A 25980-nucleotide genomic window follows, 5' to 3' on the forward strand; every position below is an offset into this window, starting at 1 on the left:
AGAGGCATGTGTGTTGAGAGAGGAATGTGTGTTTTATCATTCAACCTTGTGTCAAGGATCAACAGCTTTACAAATGACTTATAGGTGTGTGTGCGTGCGTGCATGTGCACGTGCGTGTGTTTCTTAAGTAACACAATGTTCTCCTGTCACAGCTGTAATTGGGTCCCTAACTCAACACGGAGCTCATCAGATTGAACCCTGTACAGCCCTTGCCTCGTTCTTTCTCTATCCATATCTCCTCTGGCCTTTCACACAACTACACATTTGAAAACATTCTTTGTGTCTTTGCATAAACAGTCAAGAGGAACAGCTGTTGTAACAGTGACTACCCACTTTGCACAGACATCAATTCAATGTCTGTTCCACGTTGGTTCAACTTCATTTCACTGAAATTACTTGGAAACAACATTGATTCAACCAGTGTTTGCCCAGTGGGTATTCTTTTTGGGGTCTGTCCAAAGTCATTTTTTGTTTGCATGGAAATCTTTGTTTTGAATGAATGTATTTATGATAATTAAATAGATATTGAATGTATCTCCCAGTAGCATCCATAGCTAAGTGATCTCTTATTCTCTCATCTCTGCCTTTGACTCTCTTGTGTATCTTTGCCTTTGTCCTTATTACGTTTAAGGAGTATATTTTCCTAAAATGATCCCTGTAATTTCCGTTTAAGTGTTTTTCACTTGCGCCGACTTGTCGGCAAAACAGCCGATTTCACACTAATTTTCAGAAGGGGACTTTTTCCAATTAAATTGACTGGGCTACTTTTTTACAGTTTGCGAGTCACTAAAAAAGTAAACCGAGCCCTCTCCCGTTAGAATTAACGATATGCATCTTCTAGCGATCTATTGATAGGACAGGCGCTTGTTGGTCAAAGTGAGCGATGACAGAGAAACTGCTGGTTTGACAATCTACTGTATGTCCTGACTCCTGGTACCCGAGTGTATGTATGTGTTTTGTACGCTGTGGTTGCAGTGGACTTTCTTTACACGGAGGGAGAGAGCATGGCCCTTCATCGTCTATGAGTCAATTTGCACGTCCCATATAATGTGATAACGATGAGTCGATATCCACTTAGCCTATTGTTTTCCGGCACATTCATTTATTTTCTTCGGTAGTTTCATATGCAGCCACGAAGTTCTGGCACATAGGCTTACTGTGCTTTAATTGGCGAACAGCAAGCAGGGCTAGTGTAGAAAAGGTGTTGAGCTGACTGAATTAAGTCCATCTCATAAATCATTGCCATTCATAAATCATACAACGTACTTATATCTCCATGGTATCGATTCAGGACATATGTCCACCAAGGTAAAGTTGGTTTTATATTCACTCATTCGGACATTCAATAGACATTCAACAGACAATCAACAGACATTCACCAAAAGCCATTTTAAAATGGTAAAAATCTATAACTAATTAATTTATTGTCACAGAAACATAAAAATAGATATGGTTTATTCTATAAATGTCTAGCATACTTTTACAACCTTTGATTTGAATGAAAATAATCCAGTTTTAATTTGATGGAAATACATAAAATCTTTCAAATGCAATTTTAAGATGTATAAATCAATAACTGATTCACTGTTTGTCACAGAAACATCAAACTATGTATGATTTATTCTATAAATATCTAGCATACTTCACAACCTTTTGTTTTGAGGAAAAAAAATCCAGTTTTTGACTTGATAGAAATACATAAAATCTTTCAAATGCAATTTAAAGAGATAAAAATCAATAAATAATAGAGGGCATGTAGTCTATCAAATCTTTATTTTTATTAAATCTTTATTTCTATCAAATCAAAACTGGAATTTTTCCTCAAAATAAAGGTTGTAAAAGTATGGTTTTTGTGACTGCACTTGAAGAAACTTTCAAAGTTTTTGAAATTGTCTGGATTGACTGACCTTCATGGCTTTAAGTAATGATGGACTGTCATTTCTCTTTGCTTATTTGAGCTGTTCTTGACATAATATGGACTTGGTCTTTTACCAAATAGGGCTATCTTCTGTATTCAACCCCTACCTTGTCACAACACAACTGATTGGCTCAAACAGATTAAGAAGGAAATAAATTACACAAATTAACTTTTAACAAGGCATACCTGTTAATTGAAATGCATTCCAGGTGACTACCTCATGAAGCTAGTTGAGAGAATGCCAAGAGTGTGCAAAGCTTTCATCAAGGCAAAGGGTGGCTACTTTGAAGAATCTAAAATTTAAAACAAATCAAAATATATTTTGATATGTTTTAACACTGTTTTTGGTTACTACATGATTCCATATGTGTTATTTCATAGTGTTGATGTCTTCACTATTATTCTACAATATAGAAAATAGTACAAATAAAGAAAAACCCTTGATTGAGTAGGTCTGTCCAAACTTTTGACCTTTTGACTGGTACCGGGGGACCTTCAGACAAGTCTCGTGAGGAAAACAGTCTAGAGCAAAACAAACGACATGTGCATGTTCGTGAGAGTCTCACCCTTGCACAGAAGGGTCATAGTGTGTAGCCCAAACAGTTTGGACACTACAGACAGAAGTTGGCAGATCGGCTGTACCAACTTCAAACAAGTCTCTTGACACTTGTGGAGGTCATAGAGCAGAACGGTGAGAAGACCGATTTTTCTGGGACGTCTCATGCTCCGACAAACACTGCTCTGTCACTTTTCACAGCATATGCGGAATTGCGACATAGGCAGATGCAGTTGATTGAGACTCATTCAATGCGATATCTCTAGCTTAAACTGACATTTGTATGGGGATGTATTATGCTAATTGGATTTCCACTGGGGGCGTGGACAGCAACCTTAGAGTGTTAAATTAAAATATTTTTTAAATATAAATGACATGCTGCAATTCACAAAGAGTTGCAAACACTTGTTGAAATTCTTTCACTAATTTACCTGAGGATGTTCTATCTCTTCTCTTAACATGTATGGACACACAATTTAACGGAGCATCTGTTCTGTTTTTCCATTTGAAGAAAAGCCCTTCACACAATTACATTTAAAATCAAACAAATTGTGTATTTGTTTGATTTTAAATGTAATTTGGGCTATTTACTTAATTTTTTTTAATTTGAAGAGGAAATTCATATCTTGCAGTAAGATACTTTAATTTCGAGAGAAGACAGGTTAAATGTTAAAGAAAGGTTTAATGTTCTCTTACTTTAAAAAATTGTCATAGACCTAGACCATATCCCAAAAAACTGACGATACTCTGAAGTCACACATTTTCAGTCATTTAAATTCTAAACACAATACCACAACACGTTTGCACAATCAATTTCAGCTGTGTATTTCACATGGAATTAAGGCATTAAACGGTACCAGAAGCCACCAAAATAGTGCTTGTTTGGCAACAAAAATCTTAACTACAGGAAGATACGTGGACAGATGCACAGGCAGACAGTCAAACAGACAGAAAAGGCAGGTTTTTCTGTGGGTATAATAAGCAGGTTTCAAATGAAATGGTGGAGACAGTTGAACTCTGCTTGGGAGCATGTTCTCCTCGACTGTCTCTTCTGAGCTCTGAGACTCAAGCTTTCTCTAACCCTGTATGGCATGTTCCATGTGATTCAGGCTTCCCTCGCTCTCTGTATGTCTGTTGGCCATGATGACAAGTCATGTTGCCAAGCGTCTGTCACCGACCTTATCGAAGTCCAGCAAAGCCCCGTGGCAGTTCCAGGTTTGCTCTTAACACCAGAGCTCACAAATAGAGGTTGGAAACCCAGAGAAGTATTGAAGAAAAAATACTCACATACTCCATAGGATTAAAGATAGCTCTGTAAATGTCTCCTCCTCTCTCTCTCTTACAAAAATGTGTTGTTTCACTTGACACCATATTTTCACATGTATTAAATGTAGAATTCACATGTTAACACCACCTTTTCACATGTGAGAAGAAAAACGTGTTTTCACCTCATGTGAATTACAGATGCACATGTAAAATTTGCGGTTTCACGTGTGAAACTTTATCATGTGAAAATCTCATGTTCACATGTGGAATTGCAAGGTAACATGTAAAAAACAGTCACGAACATCAAACTGCATTTTCACATGTAAGAACACATGTGAAAATATAATTAGCAGTTTTACATGTGAGAAACATTCACAAGAGAAAATCTAACTTTCACATGTGCAATTCCAATTTCACATGTGGTGGTGAAATAGTGTTATTCTCCTCACATGTGAAAAGGTTGTTAACATATTGAGGCTCCCGAGTGACGCAGCGGTCTAAGGCACTGCATCTCAGTTCTAGAAGCGTCACTGCAGACCCTGGTTCGTTCGCGGACTGTATCACAACCGGCCGTGATCGGGAGTCCCATTGGGCGACGCACAATTGGCCCAGCGTCGTCCAGGTTAGGGGAGGCCGGGGTAGGCCATCATTGTAAATAACAATTTGTTCTTAATTGACTTACCTAGTTAAAATATTTATATATATATATATATTAATATGTCTTCTTATTTATCTTGTTTAACATTTATGTAACATTTTTCAAGTGATTTGTTCAAAGCCACATGTTTTTCACATGTTATTTTCCTTGTTTTTTTGTAACGGTCTCTTTCTCTCTCTCACTTCACTGACCCCTATTTTCGACTCTTCACACACTCTTCTGCTTGGTTCCCCTTTTGAAGTGTATTTCCTGTATGAGACGTGTGCTTCCTGTCCAGGGGTCATTGAGCACTTCCTGAAGTATGACACAGTCTGCTTTATGAGTCCGTAGGGAGATAAAGCACAGGGATAATATTACACCAAACACATGCCAACAATCTCTGTTATTGAGCTTTTCTCATCAAAAATTCAAAGCACTCATTTTAAAAGCCATTCATGCATTCCTGCTGTATATTATGTGCGTGTCCCATGTGGCTCAAAATTCCTTATGTAGTGCACTACTTTTGACCGGAGCCCTATGGGTCCTGGTCAGAATTAGTGAACTAAGTAAGGATTAAGGTGTCATTTGAGACGTTGGCTTTGTGTTTTGTGTACCAGTATCTATTATCTTGTAGTAGATATGGCTATTCACCATAGGTTTGTACTGCATCATGCAGTGACTAGGCTTAAGTTGACCGCATGCACGTCTTTCTAAGCTTTGAGTTGTGGGCGACCTGAGTTAGACAAGCGTGATGTAGGTGAGTTCTCATGTTACAAGGAACTTGGTCTGGCTTGCTTTGGTTATAAAAGCAATGGGATCTGCAGGATTAAAGTGGGCCCTGTATCTGGCTGAATTCACATGAAACACCCACACTGAAGGCTCAGCACGGTTTTTACCCATGAAGGTAGTTTTTTGTTCTTGGTATGATGTCATAGCCTGCCTGTCCCTCTGCTAGTTCCATATTTTGCAGATGGGTCTTGTCTTAACAGAGAGCCTTTATTTCATGCAAAACAATAATGAGAAAGACGATGGGCTTACAATGAGATACTTAGTACATTGTGTTTTTCTTTCCCATCCAACCATGCCACTGCTTGTCTAAGCATTCGGTTATTATGAACAGGTAAAGCATATTATAACAGCGGAGAGCTTGTTCTGAAGCTGCCGAGGCATAAACACACCTCACAAAAGACTGGGCTTCCGTCCCACTCGGGGAACAGAAACAAACGCTCCAAGCCTTAGAGCTTTTTCTTTTTCACATTCATCCTCCTCTTTTCAGACTGACTTCTATCCTCCTTTGTGTACATACATATCTTGTGTTATGATTCTACTGCTTTACTGTTACTTTTCTCTCTCTTAGGCCTCTCTCTTTCTCTCTCTCTTTCTCTCTCTCTCTCTCTCTCTCTCTCTCTCTCTCTCTCTCTCTCTCTCTCTCTCTCTCTCTTTCTCTGTCGCCGTCTCTCTTTGTCAGTCGGTCAGACGTTGGGGCTTGTGATATCTGGCCGGGTGCCCGGTGCTCTCTTGGCAGCCACCTTAGGAGCAGGCCTCTTTCTCCCAGTCTCTCTATCTGTGTGTGTCTGTTGGAATGGCTTTATTTATTCTAACACAGATTATGTGGATTCGGGGTATTCGGAGGACACGATGGTCTGCAGATGATGTGGTAAACATGTAGCTACAGTGTCTCAGCTTAGACATGTTTTGTATTCCAAGCAATGCTACTTTGAAATTCAAAATACCACTTTGGATTTGATGCCTCCACACTTACGGTGTGCAATTTGTACCGTAACAAAGATACATCCAAGCTCTTAGTGAACTGACGTTCTCTCTGCATGTCAAATTGGAGGCAAATAACATTAGGAGAACAGAGCTTTTATGCCTGATGTGATGGTCTACAAATTGACTCTCTTCTTGACCTAGTCTGCACATGTGATGTGGTTGGTTTCTTATAGGACAGGCGAAGGACAGTGGTCTATACTTATGTATGATAGCATCAACACCTGGTAGACTGATACTGTAACTGTATGTTGGCTCTAGCATCTTCAGTAGGACCTAAGGCATTTAAAGGTCATTGATATGTATGGCCACATGCGTGGTTTATTTGATAAACAATACTGTAATTGAATTCACTCTCCTTCCTGGTCGAAACGTTTCATATTTTATGCCGTGGGTAAGATATGCTGCTAAAAACAAAGGTGTTTTGTGGTTCTATATATACTGTTTTTAATGTCCTCATGTGTTGCTAGTCATTGAACCCTTTTTTGTTCTATTTGGCACCATTTCTTTTTTTTTCTCTCCCCAATTTTGATCTTGTCTCATCGCTGCAACTCCCCAACGGGCTCGGGAGGCGAAGGTCAAGTCATGTGTCCTCCGAAGTGTGACCCGCCAAACCGCGCTTCTTAACACCTGCCCACTTAACCCAGAAGCCAGCAGCACCAATGTGTCGGAGTTAACACTGTTCACCTGACTACCGAGGTCAGCCTGTAGGCGCCCGGCCCACCACAAGGAGTCGCTAGAGCGCGAGGAGCCAAGTAATGCCCCCCGGCCAAAACATCCCCTAACCCGGACGACGCTGGGCCAATTGTGCGCCGCCCTATGGGACTCCCAATCACGGCCGATTGTGATACAAATCCGGGATCGCACCCAGGTCTGTAGTGACGCCTCTAGCACAGCAATGCAGTGCCTTAGACCGCTGCGCCACTCGGGATCCCCCAGCGCCATTTCTTCTAACAGTATGAAACATATCGTGTATGCCTGTGAGTTGAAGTGAGTCATTTGTTTTATTCGTACATCTGTAGCTGTAGTGGTTTAGTTGGACTTACTTGGTAAACCTGTCAAGAAAAATCCTGCAGTTTTAGAAGAATTATGAGCTGCAACTTGGCATAAACTGTTTTCCTCAGAGTACTTCTAACCATGGCTACAGGACTTGTTGTCCTGGACTCATAAATATTCAGCCTATGTGAAAATGAGCTAAGTTTACTGTGTCAACAAATGATGTCATGAGAACAATGAGGGTTGGAGGGAGGAAAGTACTGTGTGTGTGTGTCTGTCTTTTTGTGAGCTTGCGGTACAAATGAAGCACTCTGAATGTAAGAGGAAACAAGGATGCCACACCCCTGCCTCACACAGTTATACTCCTGAGACTCTGGAGTATAACACACACACTTAAAAAAAAAAAAGGGGGTTTTTTTTAAAGAAATGAATTGACCCAACGTCAGTTCAATTATTTGAATTCCATTTAGTTTTTTTTCTGAGCTCAATGCACAGTTTCTATATAGATAAATCAGATCAAGCCCGAACTGTGCAATGGAGTAATCAGTTGTAGTTTTGAACAGGCCAATATTCTACATAGTACAGCACAGAAAACGTGGTAATTAAACACAATGACCATAATCCATTGCACGCCTATTTGTCCGTCAATGGGGTGTGTGCAGACACAGAGAGGGATAGAGAGCAGTTGCTTTGAGGTATTTCTATCTGAAAATACATTATCTGAGTGATTGCTAGTTGGTATTCAGCAGTCATAAAAGTATGCCTTATTTACTTTGAAGAACTACTCAAATAGTGATTTTTGTCAGACAGCATAGGCAACCACTCTATAGAGATGAGATGATGACTTGAAATGAAATAATAAAATCATCAAATAAAATACATGTAATATAGACAACTACATGATTTTTAATCACATATTTCAATGTGAATAAATTATGGTTAGTAAGTGATTTAACAGTAATGGGCAGTCACAACCATCATGAGACTTTTATTCATTGTTTTATTCTGTGTTGTTACAGCATTCAACCCACATAATGCAAATTATATTTAATGTTTAAAAAATATATATATTAAAACCAAAATTGAAGACCTTGATTATTTTCTGATAATTGAACTGAAACCTAACTGACCTGAAAAAGCACTAATCGCTCGGCAGCGTTAACACATATACACACGCTCACACAGCCCTCTCATGGGACCACTTAAGCTCCATCCTCTGTGACTCAAACTGGGCTGTCTCTTCCTCCAGTAGAAGCGGATTTTGACCCGGAATGCTGCTACAGGGTTAAGGTCAACTTCCCCTTTAGCCAGACAGTGTGAACGGACCTCACTGGGAGAGGACTCTATGTATACTCTATAAACTAGCACTTAGCCTGGACTCACTGTATAAGGTCAACATGGCAGGCAGTCTCAGTTGTAGCCTCACTTCTACACAGATTTCAAGAAGCAATAGGAGGACAGGCTCATTGTAATGGCTGGAATGGTATAAATGGAGCGGTATCAAACACATCAAGTGTATGTAAACCACGTGTTTGACTCCGTTCCATTCATTCCATTCCAGCCATTATAATGAGCCCGTCCTCCTATAGCGCCCCCCAACAGCCTCCACTGACGCCTACATTACTGAACATAGACAAATGATGTAGGATGAAACTTGTGTAGTTCAGAATTATTTAAGTTTTATGAGAAATGTTAGCTGTGAGTATATTACTTTGTTTGACTTAGCCTTTAACCTGACCAATTTGGGTGGGTGTTTGTGCACATAAATTCGCAGTCCCTTAGGCTCTATGTGTCATACCCTCCATGTGCATCGTGGGCTGTTCTAAAACGTTTCGCGATACACTCTAAACATGATGTTGCTTTTGGCTGATTTAATGCTACCATCTGGCAAGCATAACTTCATATGCTTATGAAATAATAAACAAAAGTGTAAATTGTGCTGACTGTAAGAAGTAGTAGTAGTAGTAGTGCTTTATTTGATTATGGTGCTCAACCAGTTTTATATCAACGTTTCCGAACTGGCTTGATGAGCTAGTATTTCACTACCTCTGATATGCAAATAAGCATGCTAGTCAATTAGCCTACTTATCAAATAAGAGGCTATGTTACATTGTCCTATCGTATAGGCTCACATATTCAACTCTTGTGATCACCACATAGTGTGGCTTATGTTTCTATACAGTTTTCTATACCTTTTATTCTGTGTATCAACTGTGTTGATTTTGAATATGGAAAGCAGCTGGTGACATTATAGGCTGATCTAATAAGAATTGGCCTACGTTGATACAATCCCAAGCTGTCAAACCTCTACTTCACCGGAATGAGAAGTGTTAGTCTCCTAGACATATTCTTCATTGTTTACGTTGTGGGTTAGTCTTCATTGTGGACAACAGGAGCCTGTATCCGTTCAAGCTGCTGATACACGAGACCAACAAACGTCTGCAGGTTGCGCGTGCACGTACCATCTGAGACGCAAAAATACCACCTGAGACGCAAGCGCTTCGAGGTTCGCAGACCACGCAGCGTCAGCACGCATAATCTACAGCTGGATACTTCTCATAATATCCAGGCCTGTCTCTATTACTATTCCAAGGTTGAGGAGAAGACTGGCGCCTCAGTTGAGGGGTTTGGAACAGTTTGGATGTTGAGGCTAAAGTGTTCAGTTTAATATGACACCCCAACTCTCCTATAGGCTTACCACTCATTCAAGGCTCTATAGTCTAGTGTGTGTATATGCATAGGCTTGTTCAAAAATGTATCTTACAGTAAACAGAAGGTAATGCTTTTTGACATGTTTACGTCTCATTGCTAAGTCATGCTATCCTGCCTTCATCATGAGCCCTCTGAGTAGTTTTACTAGCTACTCTACACAGGAAGTCTGTGTGACGTGTAGAGTTCTACACATAGTCTCAGGATGCTAACTGCTGCTGCCACAGACGTTATGTGAACACAGCCTGAGGATGCTATCTATGACTAACTGTTGCTGCCACAGACTGTATGTGAACACAGCCTCAGGATGCTATCTATGACTAACTGTTGCTGCCACAGACTGTATGTGAACACAGCCTCAGGATGCTATCTATGACTAACTGTTGCTGCCACAGACTGTATGTGAACACAGCCTCAGGATGCTATCTATGACTAACTGCTGCTGCCACAGACGTTATGTGAACACAGCCTCAGGATGCTATCTATGGCTAACTGCTCCTGCCACAGACATTATGTGAACATAGTCATAGATAGCATCCTGAGGCTAACTGCTGCTGCCATAAACATTATGTGAACACAGCCTCAGGATGCTATCTATGACTAACTGCTGCTGCCACAGACTGTATGTGAACCCAGCCTCAGGATGCTATCTATGGCTAGCTTTTGCCACAGACTGTTTATGACCATTCACTGTGTGAACATAAGTAGCCTCAGGATGCTATCTGAGTATAGTTAGGGAGTGTAATGTCTCTTGGTCGCTGAACGAATGAGATAAGGATGTCAGTTTGATGGAGAAATGTATTACATAATCACATCAGGATAAATATGACCGCACCCATGAACACACACACACACGGGTCCCAGGGGAATGTTTAGGGTGCCCGGGCGTGCCTGGCCTGCTGCTAGTTTAGGAAGGTGATTTATGGTCTGTCACAGCTGGACTCTCTTCTCCTCACATTCCTTCACACTGGGTACACGGCTACTTCTTACACTCACACACACACAACCTCAAGCGGAGTTCTCTAAGCTCTATTTTGTGAAGTTTTCATGTGTACCCAAGCCCCTACTACCACTGCACTTAAATCACTGGCAAAGCTTTTCTCAACTCAACAGTAATGCTTTAACTGACTTTAATTATGTACCATTATGGATCTGTTCAATGGGATCCTCATGTGATGTTAATGTGCTATTGAGCCTTCCTTCGTCCTAGCATCCTCTTCCCATGCTGGGCCATTATCCTCCCGCCCTGTGTTTCAGCTTGAGACCAGATGCTTATAGCTCTGCATGCAATGAGCTTCTGTGCGTTGTACGGGCTTAAACAGAGTTGTAGTTGTGAAGAAACAGGACTTGATATTACTGTACATACAAATCCTCTACATACAAAGTGGTGATCCAAACATTAAAAAGAGGCGTGTGTGTTTATATGCATGTGTGCTTGTCTGAGCGTGTGTGTGTTCAAGCCTGTGTCTGTAAGTGTATGTGGAGGATGTTGTCTGTGTCTCTCTGAGTACTGATGACTTTAGTAAATCTGCAGTAGTCTCCATCTTGGCACCATGCAGTTGGCCTTGGGTTTGGAGAGGCTCCATATAAATTGCCTGTAGGATTTGGAGTGGCACGTCATGTGCTGGGCTCTATTAACACAGGGGTCTTGTCTCAAATGGCACGCTATAGGCCCTGGTAAAAAGTAGTGCACTATAAAGGGATTAGGGTGCCGTTTGGGACTAAAGCAGACTGTGTGATGGTAATCCATACTGATCATCTCAGTCTCAGCTAGAGCCGGGCTGGCACATAAAGCAGGCCTGGGGATATTTAGAGAGAACCTCAGAGTTATGGCTGACCTCACTGACTCCAACTCTAGCCCCTTTTCCAAATCTCTCTCTCTCTCTCCTTTTCCAAATCTCTCCCTTTCCCTTTCTCTCAGCTCAACTCTCAGGGGCTCAGTAGTTGATTTAGAGCTAGGCTAATTTCAATTTCCTCTCCCAAATTCTCCTGGATCTCTCCTGCAGTGGACGCAGGGATCTTTTGTGACTGGTCGTAATAGACTGAGACCCAGTGTGTCAAGAGTATGACTGGGTGTATCAGGTCAACTTAACAATTCTCAAAAGCCCTACCACATCCCAAGATAATCACATATAAACTCCAGCGCCACCCCTTTCCCTGAGGCAAATTATGTTCATTAGGGATTTCCACTGGGTTTCACTGTGGCTCACTTTATTATATGGATTCAATTAGATTTCTTTTAAACAAAAAATGTCACACAGATGAAGGGACACCAGAACCTGAGATCTGCCACCTTCCTTCCTGTCCAGATAGAAGAGAGAGAAGGAGAGTTATGAGGTAACTGTGGTATTTTATAAGTAACAAGGGAGTCATCCCAGTGCCACACAGTCCCACCATGACTTTCATACCACCCAGACACACACGGCCACTGTGGAGGCCACAAGCAACCTATAAATGTCACAATATAGAGACCGAATACTGACCCATAGACGAGAGGTGGAAGGTGAACTGCTGCGTGTCATGGTTAGTTCACATCCAATGGCTTGCTGTGTGTTTGTGTGACTCGGAGTGTGATCAACTAGCTCCAACTCTCTCTGCAGAGTTTAGTGGAAATTCAGTACTGAAAGAGACTTGGTCATTTCTTCAAACAATCATCTTAATTAAATATTGGCTAATTATTGCAATAATGAAACTGTCGACCCCACACTCTGAAGTGTGTTGCAGAGTACTTAACTGCTAATGAAAAAAACATAAAGGACCTACAAATGTTTAGTCAGCCTGGTTCCAACCTTCCCATAACCAGGAGATGGACCAAGGTAGCTTATCTGCACGGGATATTGTTTAACTTTCAACCCGGCTTAGTTTCCCAGATTCCAGGAGATGAGGCATTGAGGCATTGTTCTAAACTCTTCCAGGCTATCTTTATCTCAGGTCACACACACCGCATCTTGTCTGTGGAATGCCAGCGTTTAGGTTTTATCACCAAGTCATTGTCAGCTCAAGCTATCTCTAGCAGACTAACTGCAGGAAACTGGAGTGGAAACCATCTCTTCAACAGTTGCCAGCTCAAGCTTCAAAAGACTCCTCTCAGTTGACTCAGAAAGGAAGAGAGAGAGAGTTCTAAGATCCTTACTCTATTTCATAAAACAACCATTTGGTGCATAAGCATAACATCATCTTGTAATCATGCTACCACATTCCCCCATTTTTTTGAGAATTCTCTCAACTTAAAAGCAGTATTACAAGGTTTAAAAATACATTTATTCCGTTTAGTGTCTAATGAACATGACCCAGGACAAGCATCACGATTCCACTATGTATAAGGTATCGCCTATGGACTCTATTCTATTTGCATAAACCTGCTATAGTTTCCAAGTATTATCATTATCATCAAAAATTGGAATTTGGCAATGGATATAAATCAAATAGATTAGGATCAGTTTCACTCTCAGGATCAGATCACCCTCTCCATTCACCAAGGCATGCTGAGAATAGCCATTGGTCAACATTTTCAGCACACAACAACCTCTTTACCTATGTCACAATCAGCATAACAACAATCAAAACAATCAATCCATAATACATGAATTGCTCCACTCATATATAGTTTTTAACATACTAAAAACTTACTCAAATCAATCAGTCAGTTTTAAAAATCATTCTGTTCCTAAATTATAATTCAAAACCCAATTAATTAGCCATCCCGAAATTTAGAAAGAACCCACGTGAATCACTGAGGAATGTCAATCACTCAAAATTAAAACTCTCAACTTAACACACATCAACACTGGCAGAATGTACATTTATATTAACTTACAATATATTCGCCTTATAATTAACCCAATTAACTGTCTTATCAGGGTTATAATTACATATAATAATATATATATAATATATCATAATTATGTAAAATTCTGGCAAATTAATTACGGTCTGTGTTTGGAAGAAATAGTCTTCACACAGTTCGCAACGAGCCAGGAGGCCCAAACTGCTGCATATACCCTGACTCTGCTTGCACAGAATGCAAGAGAAGTGACGTAAATTTCCCTAGTTAATATTGCCTGCTAACATGAATTTATTTTAACTAAATATGCAGGTTTAAAAAAATATGCTTTGTATTGATTTTTAAGAAAGGCATTGATGTTTATGGTTAGGTACATTGGTGGAACAACAGTGCTTTTTTTGCGAATGCGTTTGTTAAATCACCACCGTTTGGCGAAGTAGGCTGTGATTCGATGATAAATTAACAGGCACCACATCGATTATGTGAAACGCAGGACAAGCTAGATAAACTAGTAAAATCATCAACCATGTGTAGTTAACTAACTAGTGATTATGTTAAGATTGATTGTTTTTTTTATAAGATTAGTTTTAATGCTAGCTAGCAACTTACATTGGCTCCTTGCTGCACTCCCGTAACAGGTCAGCCTGCCACGCAGTCTCCTCGTGGAGTGCAATGTATGCAGATCCAAAAATGGAGATTACAGATTATGAAATTTGAAATCGGCAGACCTCTACTCCCCATCACACTGTCATCTTCATCGCAGAGTCATAGGATCAGGAAATTAGACCGCTAATCCTTAGGGAATATTCTCGATCATTCAGCAGACCCAATCTGGTGAGATGTATCGAAACATTACATAACAAACCACGCAACAATACATTCAAAACATTTCTATATTTCACTCAAGGTGTGTAAACTTCAACCCATAAACTGGTAATTCCCCCATTTTGACACGACTCACCATGTGAATCATATTCGAATTACCACCCTTAATAACTACATAAAAAACATTTGTACCCAATACTTCATAGTAAATTAGACTAGACAGGTCTATCCTTCTCATGCTCAAATTAATTATAAAACTTCTCCGTAATTATCAGCATTACAAATGACCTTCAAATCAGTATTACATATGACCTTTTAAAATCATCAACCAACCATCTCTCGGCTTTCCAGTGTGGGTGATCAAACCACACTAGAAAGTCAGGTCAGAGGTCATTCAAAACTTTGAAATAAGTGTTACTTTACTCTCTTATACCAATTATCTATAAACAGTCAAACATTTCATACATTTCGTGTTCCAGGTTTACAGTAGTTTCTTCAGTACATGTTTTATCAAAATAATTCACGCGTTCAATTAAAACTCAGAAAATAAAACAATTCTGTGTGTGTGTGCCCCTTTAAGATACCACGGCACTAACCGATATTCATAACCAGTAAATTGTGTCTGTGTGTGGTAAACCATATGGCAAAAACAAACAAAAATGTCCAGGCCTTATTTAATTTGGTAGCTCCTCTTTACCATTGAATCCGGATACCTTTATACCTATAAAACTGCCGCATTTCACTAACCCCTCTCCCAAGGCCATAGCCTCAGGAAACGTTTCAAAGAGAGAGAAAATGACTACCTCCATTCTCCTGGAAGAGAAAGTGTCATTTTCTTTAGCATTCACTATACCAATATCATAATAAGCAACCCCAAAGGTTTTAACTACAAACAAAACATGACAATAATAAGCCTACTGTACTCTCTCATCATTAATCGTTTTAATGTACCCCGACGTCTATGTACGCTTAATTTAGCATGCGCTACCCTTAGAGATGGCAACAATTCACTCCCATATCATATCATATGTCTCTCTTTTCAATAACCATGCCAAATTATCCTGGTATCGTTACCAGACCAATGTCCAACGACATATGTAATAGCTGTTTCACCTTAGATTGTTCCTGATTAGTCTTTATTTAACTAGGCAAGTCAGGTAAGAATACATTCCTATTTACTATGACGGCCAAACCTGGACGACGCTGGGCCAATTGTGCCCTGCCCTATGGGACTCCCAATCACGGCCGGATGTGATTCAGCCTAGATTCAAACCAGGGACTGCAGTGACACGTTTTGTACTGAGATGCAGTGCTTTAGACCGCTGCGCCACTCGGGAGCCCTAATACAGTGTTTCATTAAGTGGAATCGACAACGTCTAAAATAAACAAACCCAGAACCTCTGTCCAGTAATCTAAACATTGCAACCTGTTGCATTAATTAAACATTTGAACCTGTTGTTTAACAAATGTAGAACCTTTATAAAGTTGACGTTGTCTCATCAGCTTAATATTCAATACTTATTTCAATCTACTTGAATTACTGGACACTGTTTCCGTGTAATGGAAACAGATTATCGTTTAAAATGACATTACCTTCCTGCTTCATTTTACTGGAGTTACCTAAACTACAAAACCAAGCAACAATAATCAGAAACGGTCAAAGAATGTTTCTCATACCTCTACTTCAAATGTCCCACTGCCTGCTCCCTTTCAACTACAGCTAATATGTTTTACAATCTCATGGTTAAATCCCTCTACTCATGATTTAACCTTCTATTTAAACGTCAGCTTCTCAAATGACAAAAATATTGCATTATTCGCGTGCCATCAAGCTGCCTCTAGCAGACTAGCTGCAGGAAGCTGGAGTGGGAACCATCTCTTCAACAGTTGCCAGCCCAAGCTTCAAAATACTCCTCTCAGTTAACTCAGAAAGGGAGAGAGAGAGTCCTAAGAACCTTAATCTATTTGATAAACAACCATTTGGTGCATGAACATAACATACTCTTGTAATTATGCTACCACAAGGGACTAAAACAGTGAACCTAGGGAAGGTCTTGACTCTAACACCTTTTCAGTAAACAGTGGACTTGTTCTAATTAGTTTGTTCTGCCTGGCCTGCAGTGTCTTGGTATTGCCACACTGTACAGATAGAAAGACTCAAACCATGACGAAGCCATGAAAAGTCGTGCGTCTAACCTGAGAGCTGTTGTTTGGAGGGTGTTTGAATGTAAACCCAGTGCACCTGTTATGATACACAGGAAGTATTTAAAACAGAATAGAAGTACTCTGAAACACCTAAAGTGGTAAATAAAAGACATTCAGTGCATTAAAAAATCAACAAAAGATGTGGGCAGACTGTGTCTCATACAATGAAATGGTTAAGAAATGCACACGGTTTATGGCCTAAGTATTGATTGATGATGAATATTTTTTGTAGAATTCCACCTTCATTTGTTCTTTGCTTTATTTTGACAGATTAGAAACAGGAGGAGACAGAGGAGTAAAAGTGGGACAGGCAGAAGCGGGAATTGAACCCCCGACTTCTCAGGCAGTCAAACGGTACATTTCATTGGAATTTCATTCACTCAACCACAGCCACACTGTAAAAAAAAAATGTATTGGGTGAATTGATTAAAAAAACAACCAACATGTACTTAATAAAAATGAATGCAAATCATTTCAATGATTTGTTAATTTTATTTTACCAAAACATTTAAGAATAAATCCAAAATGTAAGTATATTTTATATGAAGATAACCTAAGATAGAGATAAATGAGTGATTGAGCTAATTAGAAATCTGGTTTTAATCTCCTTGCACTTCCTATACCACTGGGCACACACTGGTTGAATCAACATTGTTTTCATTTGAACTAAATTAAGTTGAATTAACATCTGTGCCGAGTGGGATCTTGCCATGTGGCTCTGAATTTAGAGGAGTGTGGGTAATTCCATTTTTTGGACTTTATGATTATTTTACATGAATGTTTGAAGAAAGAAAACTCTACTTTCAATATTAGTATTAAGCAGCTTGTTGTGCCATGAGGTGTAATGGATCATGATGAACGTATATCAAAACCATCAGGCAAAATTCTGTTCAATGATGAGATGACCCATTCCCATATTTCTAACTTTTAATGGTACAGGCATACCACCCTGCATCCCACTTCTGGCTTATGAGGGCCAGTAGGAGGCACTCTTTCCTCTGATCTAAAACAAAATATCCCAATGTCCCATGGCGGTGGTTGGGGACATTACCCTGTGTAGGGTGCTGTCTTTCAGATGGGATGTTAAATGGGTGTCCTAACTCTGTGATCACTAAAGATCCCATGGTACTTATCGTAAGAGTAGGGGTGTTAACCCCGGTGTCCTGGCTAAATTCCTAATCTGGCCATACCATCATGGCCACCTAAACATCCCCAGCTTCCAACAGGATCATTCATCCCCCCTCCTCTCTCCTGTAACTATTCCCCAGGTTGTTGCTGTAAATGAGAATGTGTTCTCAGTCAATTTACCTGGTAATATAAATAAACAAGTGTTCTGCATTGCTTGCTGTAAAAAACCTCCACTTTCTGTGGGGGATTGGGATTTGTGCTCATCAAATGCCTGCCAAAATGGGTTAATCTGGCAAATGATCAGATACATAAACCAATAGAAATACTCCAGAAGACGTGATCTAAATCTGCACAAGTAGGGTTGCACAATTTGGGGAATATTAAGAGGTGGAAACTTTCTGTGGGAATTAACAGGAATATATGGGAATTAACGGAAATATATGCACATTAATATTAATACCATTTAAATGTAGATTTTTTTTGCATTGGATATATTTACCATATCATAAGTAGACATAATTGCAAATGATTAAATCCTTCTAATAGAATTGAACTTTAATTAAATGAGTTGACTCTTCACGTGGGATGATTTCACTGAACAACAAAATAAAGGGAATATTGAATGATCCCCAATGATCCATCACATCTCCCAAAAATGTTTTCTACGTAAATCTGTAAAATGATAGTCTAGAAACTAAAGCTTTGTCTTCCTCTCAGGCTTAGTGATGACAACATAGGCCTTGTTGATCTCTGCACCAGACAGGATGCTCTTGCCAGCATACTTGGGGTCCAACATGCAACGCTTCGGGGTGTATGGGCTTCAGGCAGAAGTCTTCACGCTTTTTGATGTATTTCAGAACAGCAGTTTCCTCTGCTTGGAGCAACAGTGAAGTGAGCAGGGCAGTACAGATTTCTTCTCTTACATCTACAAGCAGAGTCTGAACATCAGACGGGATGACATTGTCTCCCTCAATCTGCGCAATGGCTACTGCTATAGGTTACATGAGTTTCAGGCTGCTTACCCCTCTCTCTCAAAATACATCATTCAGGAGGATCCTCTTGATGGGTCTGTCCATATCGGCAGACTGATGTGGCCATTTCTTGGAGAAACCCCTTCCCCTCCAGGAGACTGTCAAACATGATGACAACACCACCCCAACGGGTGTTGCTGGGCAGCTTCAATGTGGTGCTCTGATTCTTCTCACTTTGCTTGGTGAGGAAGATTGCTGCTATTACTTGATGACCCTTCACATACCTAACCATTTCCTTGGCTCACTTGTCTATCCATTGTTTTCAGTGCCATGATGGGTTTGAGGAGCAGATACAATGCATGAGCAGCACAGCCAATGGGTGTGATGTGAGGGTAGGACCCCTCCACTTTAGACCAAGCAGCCATCATGTTCGCAACATTGTCTGTCACCAGTGCAAATACCTTGACTGCCCTCAGCTCATCTGCAATGTAGAGTTGTCCCTTGTGTCTGTGCTCTTGTAGAATACTGGTTTAGGGGTGGAGATGATGTAGTTAATTATTCCTTGCCCACGAACATTCGACCACCCATTAGAGATGATTGCAATACAGTCTGTTTTCTCAATGATTTGCTTGACCTTCACTTGAACTCTGTATCCAGCAAATGGGTAGATAAAGCATGTCTGGTTGGAGGGTTGTATGCTGGGCGAAGAACATTCAGAAATCTCTTCCAATACACATTGCCTGTGAGCATCAGAGGTGAACCAGTTGCATACACAACTCGAGCAAGACATTCATCAGCATTTCTCTGACTATGTTCCTCCATTGAGTAAAAAAAAACTACTGATTCCAGGAGGACCATGAGCTGTTGCTATCGATAAGGTGTCCGATTCATCATTTTCACCTCAAATCTCTCTGACTTTTGTTAGAGGTTGCTTGTTGTGAGCAGCTGAGGGAACATTAAGCACTTGGCCAGATGATTCTGCATCTTTGTTGCATTCTTCACATATGATTTGGCACAGTATTTGCAAATGTACACAGCTTTTCCTTCTACATTAACTGCAGTGAAATGTCTCCACACATCAGATAGTGCCTGTGGCATTTTCCTGTAAAGATTTTTTAAAAAAAGAAAAAATACAATTCCATGTACAGAAAAATAGTTAAGCAGTTAGATTAAACAACTCATTTGTAAAATAAATATTTTAAAATGAAACATGTATGGAAACAGGTGAATTAACACTCCTCAGTTAGCAGGCTCAAGCAAGTTAAAACCCACACGGTAGCAAAAACTAACTAGCGGAAATTGTTAACAACTTAGAAATTATTTAAACACACTTTGCTGTAGGCTACTATTTACTAGTTAACAACAAATCATGTATGTCAAATAAAATATATTCACTCCCCCCAGTATTGTCTTCAAAACTTACCAGAAAGCATGTAGTCCTTGGCTCAGACAGTATAGTAGTGTGGGCTCAATAGCATCTCATTAGTGTGCAAGATCTTGTGAATCAGCTGTACGTGTGATGGAAGAATGCACTGTGCATGCAGAGGGTTGCAATTCCATTGAACCGGGGATAGTTTAACCAAAATATGCCACAAGACCTAGAATTACCTTATGTGTATCCCAAAAAAGAGGTTCACTATTATAAGCTAACGTTTTGATGAATTTAAGCAAAATTCCCCAAATTCCCAGGCTTCACTTCCCATGGAAAATTTCTGGAACGTTTCTGACCCTTTGCAACCCTATGCACAAGACAGGATTTGAAACACCATAATAGTGTTTAGAAGCTTTAGAGAGGAAACTAAACCAAAACAGAAGGTATCTAATTCTGCCCTTAGCTGAACTTAGCTGAAACTAGTGTTTTCAACCTCTTCCGGTAGTGCTCCCAGTCCCTGGCAAGGTGTTGCACAACACTTGATAAAGTGGTGTTACAACACACGGCGTCATATTTCAAAACATCCCAGGATGATGTGTTTCAATACTCCAGCAAAGTTTAGGTTTTGTTTCCATCAAGTTGGTGGCAGCTCAGTTGCCACTAGTTTTGGTGTTAAAATTGCACTGCAATTTAACAGTGCAGGAGTTTGCCCATATTAGGAACATCCTTCAACTTCCATGAGTAGAGCGCCACTATTTTATCATATCTATAGAATGTGCTTAACTAGAGCACATATGTACACTGTCATCATCATCATTTCCCATGTGACCCAAACGTGTCTGTGCAAGCTTACGTATACACAATTAATGACTGTTTGGGCCTGTCGGGACATAAAGTCATCGATACCTTATCTCTGTTTGGCAATTCTGTCTAGGTGACACAATGCATTGTTATCACCTTTTAACACTACTCAACTGACACAGCAGCCATTTTGTGTCTGGCGTTCCAGGTGGTAATAGACCCTGGACACTTTCATCGACCATCTCTGACTGCACTGTGCTGTGTCGTTACGTGAGGCTTGGGAAGTCACATTCACAAGGGTCTGATCTGGTTAATATGTACTTCTGTTCTTACTGAACTCAAATTTATTTAATTATTTTATTTCACCAGGTAGGCAAGTCTAGAACAAGTTCTCATTTACAATTGCGACCTGGCCAAGACAAAGCAAAGCAGTTCGACACATACAACAACACAGAGTTACACATGGAGTAAAACAAACATACAGTCAATAATACAGTAGAAAAATATGTCTATATACGATGTGAGCAAATGAGGTGAGATAAGGGAGGTAAAGGCAAAAAAAAGGCCATGGTGGAAAAGTAAATACAATATAGCAAGTAAAACACTGTAATGGTAGATTTGCAGTGGAAGAATGAGCAAAGTAGAGAGAGAAAAAATGGGGTGCAAAGGAGCAAAATAAATAAATACAGTAGGGGAAGAGGTAGTTGTTTGGGCTAAATTATAGATGGGCTATGTACAGGTGCAGTAATCTGTGAGCTGTCAGAGCAGCTCACAGATTATCATCTTCAGTAATCCCCCCAGATTCCTGTCGGGCGGCTAATGCATTTGTTAATGTGAAATATCTATATCGTCACTCACGCAACATATCTGCAATAGAATCAACGTCAGACTCATTTCGTGTCTGTGATGGTGTTCCTTCCTGTCTATAATAATGTCTGCCCAATGCTATCTTGATTAATTCTACTACACAACTTCAACAGGGAACCTGTTGCTCTTGATCGCTGTCGGTCTCTCAGACACCTTCGTCTCCTCAGTCTGTGTGGTAAGCGATGGCATCGTTATGTTGTGAATCAGCTCTTTGCTTCTCAGGCAGGCAGCATACTGACCCCCCTCAGAGTTGAATGCAGAAGTCTTTTTGTGGTCCCCCACACTGAAAGCAGATCCTACCAGCACAAAGAGCCTGCTAATGTGGTGAAGAGACTGGGCCATTGTCTGACGAGGTGTTGTAAGAGTGTACAGACTAATATGAACCTCCTTAGGATCAGATAAAGAGACACCTGTCGAGACTAGGGTAGGGGTAATAATGGCTGAAGGAATGAGATAGCAGACAGTGTGACACAACAGGTCACTGGGTCAACACAGGGGATCAGAGATTTCAGGTTTTTCTTCTCTTGAAGAGACGACATCACTCTTGGTAGCCCATTATGTCACTGGAGTCATTTGTTAAGACTAATAACTAGATTCATAACAAGAATGGGTGGCTTTGCGATGGCTTTTTAGGGCTCAGGAGAGGTAAAGTTCTTATCTTAATGCACTGTTTTAAGCATGTATTTTTCACACGATACTTCAGAGTAACAATTAAGGTATTGAAAAACATTTAGATGTTCACTTTTGGTGTGTTTGAACTTTCACCTGATGAAAGAGAACATGAAACATTCGGCTAGCCTGGCAGAGAAACACAGAAACAAGCTGAACACTACATTTCTCACAGGGAGAACCGTGTTCGCTTTCGAGAGCTGGAGCTGCTTAAAGATTTAAAAAAACATTTTTTTTTTATCCCTCTGCAGAACCTTTTATATGGGCTGCGACCCAAATGGCACTGTAATCCCTTTATAGTGCACTTTTTTTTGACCATGACCCATAGGGAATAGGGTGCAATTTGGGACGCAGCCATGACAAATAATCCTCGGGTTGACCGTTTCCCGCAGACTATCCTTGAGTTAACTCTGCCCCCTGTCCTCCCAGACACTGTCATGCTTTACTTTAATATAAATGGTTATTTTGCTTGAATAAAAAAAAAGAAGAAAGAAAAACGCTGTCACACTCAGCCATGGTCCTGCTCTCTGATGGAGAGATGGAGATGAACGTTCTATTTGAAGTCCAACTGGGGTGAATCACTGGAGTGAGTGGGGAAATAAGAGATGTCAAATGAATTCAAGTTGATGTAGGCCCACTGTGTTTTTGTTCAGTTTTGGTGTATTGAAGTGTTAGTGTGTTCTGTGTTCAAATAAATGTACACCGAAGTGTTGGAGGGATCATTCTGTGGTTGCACCAGTTTGCATGTGTTTGTCCATCTGACTGTGTGTGTGCTCTCTCAGCATGTGTACCAGAGCTGTGCTCAGTTGATGTGGCCAGCTGTTTAGCCCTCGGGGAGCAGGTCACACTGGGGCAATACAGGGGAACAGAGTGTCCTATGGCCAGGGGAGGTGAGTGAGGGTGACCGAGTGTCCCATGGCCACAGGGGGGCAGAAGTGTACAGTGGATGCACCCCAAATGGCACACTATCCCTATAAGTGTACTACTTTGACCAAAGCCTTATGAGCCCTGGTCAAAAGTTGTGCACTGTAGGAGAAAAGGGTTCCATTTGGGATGGGCTTAGTGTGTCCCATTATGTTCCCTCAACCCCTCTATGGTCATGGGACATAACCCTGTATCCCCTCTATGTCCCCAAGTGTTTCACGAACACAGCAGGGTTACAGGGCAGCAGACTGGGCCATCGGCTCAGTACAGCCCACCAGGGTTGTCAGCTGGGACAGGGCCAGTTTGTCCTGACTGCCTCGGAGGCCAATAAACATCGACCTAATCTAATCTCGCTGTACAGTAGCATGAATATCCTATGCTACATGCTCCATCGCTTGGCACTGATATTATGTCCCAAATGTCACCCTATTCCCTAATGTAGGGCCCATAGGACTTCGGTCAAAAGTAGTGCACTATAAAGGGAATAGGGTTCCATTTGGGACACAAACCTAAGCTTTTGATCCATTATGGGGATTTATTGATCTCCAATCCCTGTAACTTGGCTGCTGGTCTGATTTCACTGAGGGAGATCTGGAAGTAGACCCATGTCAGACATTTGTTGTGATATTTGCTGTTTCTTGTAGTGGGTTTGTGGTGTGGAATGGCTTCCAGATTCCACACTCATTTTCTCTCATGTCTTGGTTTTCTGTGTAATTGTAACATCTGTATTAGTGTTATGATTTTTGTTCGTATGTATGACAATAAAATAACATTACTGCTAAAATACGACTGGTGGTGGAGCTGGTTTTGAATATGCATTTCTATTACTTGCTTTTCTTTGTCCTACCTTTTTTTGCCTCACAAAAGTCGATTCTAAAGTGTGTTATGAATATCATTTGATATTCAAGACCATCTATTGTAGTACATGTATTTACAGTAACTCCCATCTTTTTCTCTGGTGTCAGAACTGCAGGGGGAATTCTTGTACCCCTTATGATAACCACAAATAGAAGGAAAAGACCACACAATTATTCCCCGTTTGACTTTGGAAGCTCTTGGCCTGGTGTACCACTCTGTTTACAATTTACAGAAAGGGTCCAGAAATGTGCATGAAGGCATCAAACCCACAGACTCTATTCTGTCGTGTGGAGGGGAAAACGTTAGGGAAGGCCCGGCTTGTTAGTTTGTCCGTCTATCTGTCTGTCTGTCTGTCTGTCTGTGTGTATGTGTGTGCATTTAAAGCCCAGGAGTCAGTCGGCCATCCCCAGAGGTTATCCTAATAAGGATGTGAAGGAAACGAGCTGAGCTGAGATGTTTTGGCTTAACTTCTGACCTGCGTGGTCTACGCTTCACTACCTGTGTGCTATGAGGGGGGGGGGGACTGCTTTTCTTCGCCTTGCACCTACAGTAGTTATTCACCTTTTAGTTTTGCTCAAAGCTGGAAAAGCAGGCAGTTCTCAAAATAAGAATGTCTGTGTATCGGTCTGTGTATCTGGGCTAAAGCCCTGCCATGGCTTTGCACACTTATACATGGGTGGGAGACGGATTACATCATTTTATATTGCAATGCCAGTCTGTGATGGCGACAGGCGTGCATGCGCTTAAGTCCAAGCCCCACTCTCCCTTTACTTGAGCTAAAGACAAGTTCTGGAACTATGGCGACTACTTAAGTATTTTTTTAAGCGCCTGCTTTGGGCTGGATGTGTCAATGTGTAGCTCATACATGGATAATCTGTCAGCAGAAGTTATGTTTTTACCTCAATTATTCATAAAATCCTTAGTTTGTAAGCAACTGTTTTCTGGAAGCTGTGTGCTGATATTTTGAGCACTGCAAGCTTGGCCCATTTGGGCCACCACCCTACCAATTTGAGTTCTAGCCTATGAGCTTCAGCCCCTCGGTATTTGAGTGACAGCTAGCAAGATGCACATTGATGAGTTGCACAGTGAAAGAAGAAGGCCCAGCATTATCCAATGAGGTTGCAGGGCGGGCCCAATGGCCCAGTGCCACAACAGAGGGAGAGTGAGCGAGATGTATCCTTCAGCTTGTATTTCCACCAGTTCACTGGTTATGTGTACCCAATCGTTTTGCCCAGCAATGTGGAATTTGCGGGAAGTAGTCAAGCAAGGTGTTTCTACCGGGCTTTGCCAATGTTCGGTAATCTTTGTTTATGAAAGCGTCCATGCGCTTAGGCTGTCTGTGATGTTACAGGGCATGTAGACTGATTCTAGGCCAGATTGGATTGATTGAAAGGTTTGATTTTGGTTTCACAACCAGTTTATTTCTGTAAAGCGTTTGTTTGTTTTGTAAGTCATTTTTGTCTATATTGCCAAATTATTATTGATCCTAAATACTGCTACCGCTCTTTTGAACCTCTATCCGCTCTTTTGAACCTTATCATTTGCCTCCTATCTGCCAACCGCTACTTTTTCACACGGTCTAATATCTAACCCCCCCAATTCAGCTCTCTTCCTGCAAAAAGGTCATGGTCCAGATTGAACCAAATCAACCTCAACCTGTTACCTGCCTTGAACTCTCTCTGTGTTGTCTTAGCTAATGCGTCCTCTCTCTCTCTCTCTCTCTC

The 25980-nt window shown here is 40.8% G+C and overlaps 1 protein-coding gene across 4 annotated transcripts in view; it reads left to right on the forward strand.

Annotated features, from left to right (window-relative positions):
- The window catches only part of LOC110535542 (partitioning defective 3 homolog), a 542091-nt gene that overhangs the window by 32629 nt on the left and 483482 nt on the right, over positions 1 to 25980 (forward strand). The window contains exon 1 of one of the 4 annotated variants that reach the window (XM_036935237.1): positions 25359 to 25553. The exons of 2 other annotated variants lie outside the window; for them this stretch is intronic. In XM_036935237.1, the coding sequence (XP_036791132.1) occupies positions 25392 to 25553 (162 nt within the window). In that variant the 5' untranslated portion in view covers positions 25359 to 25391. Of the gene's footprint in view, positions 1 to 25358; positions 25554 to 25980 lie in introns of those variants that run through there. One more of the 4 variants, XM_036935239.1, reaches the window with a different exon arrangement.

This window comes from Oncorhynchus mykiss, chromosome 11 (genome assembly GCF_013265735.2).
Source record: "Oncorhynchus mykiss isolate Arlee chromosome 11, USDA_OmykA_1.1, whole genome shotgun sequence".
In the NCBI taxonomy this organism is placed as follows: Eukaryota; Metazoa; Chordata; class Actinopteri; order Salmoniformes; family Salmonidae; genus Oncorhynchus; species Oncorhynchus mykiss.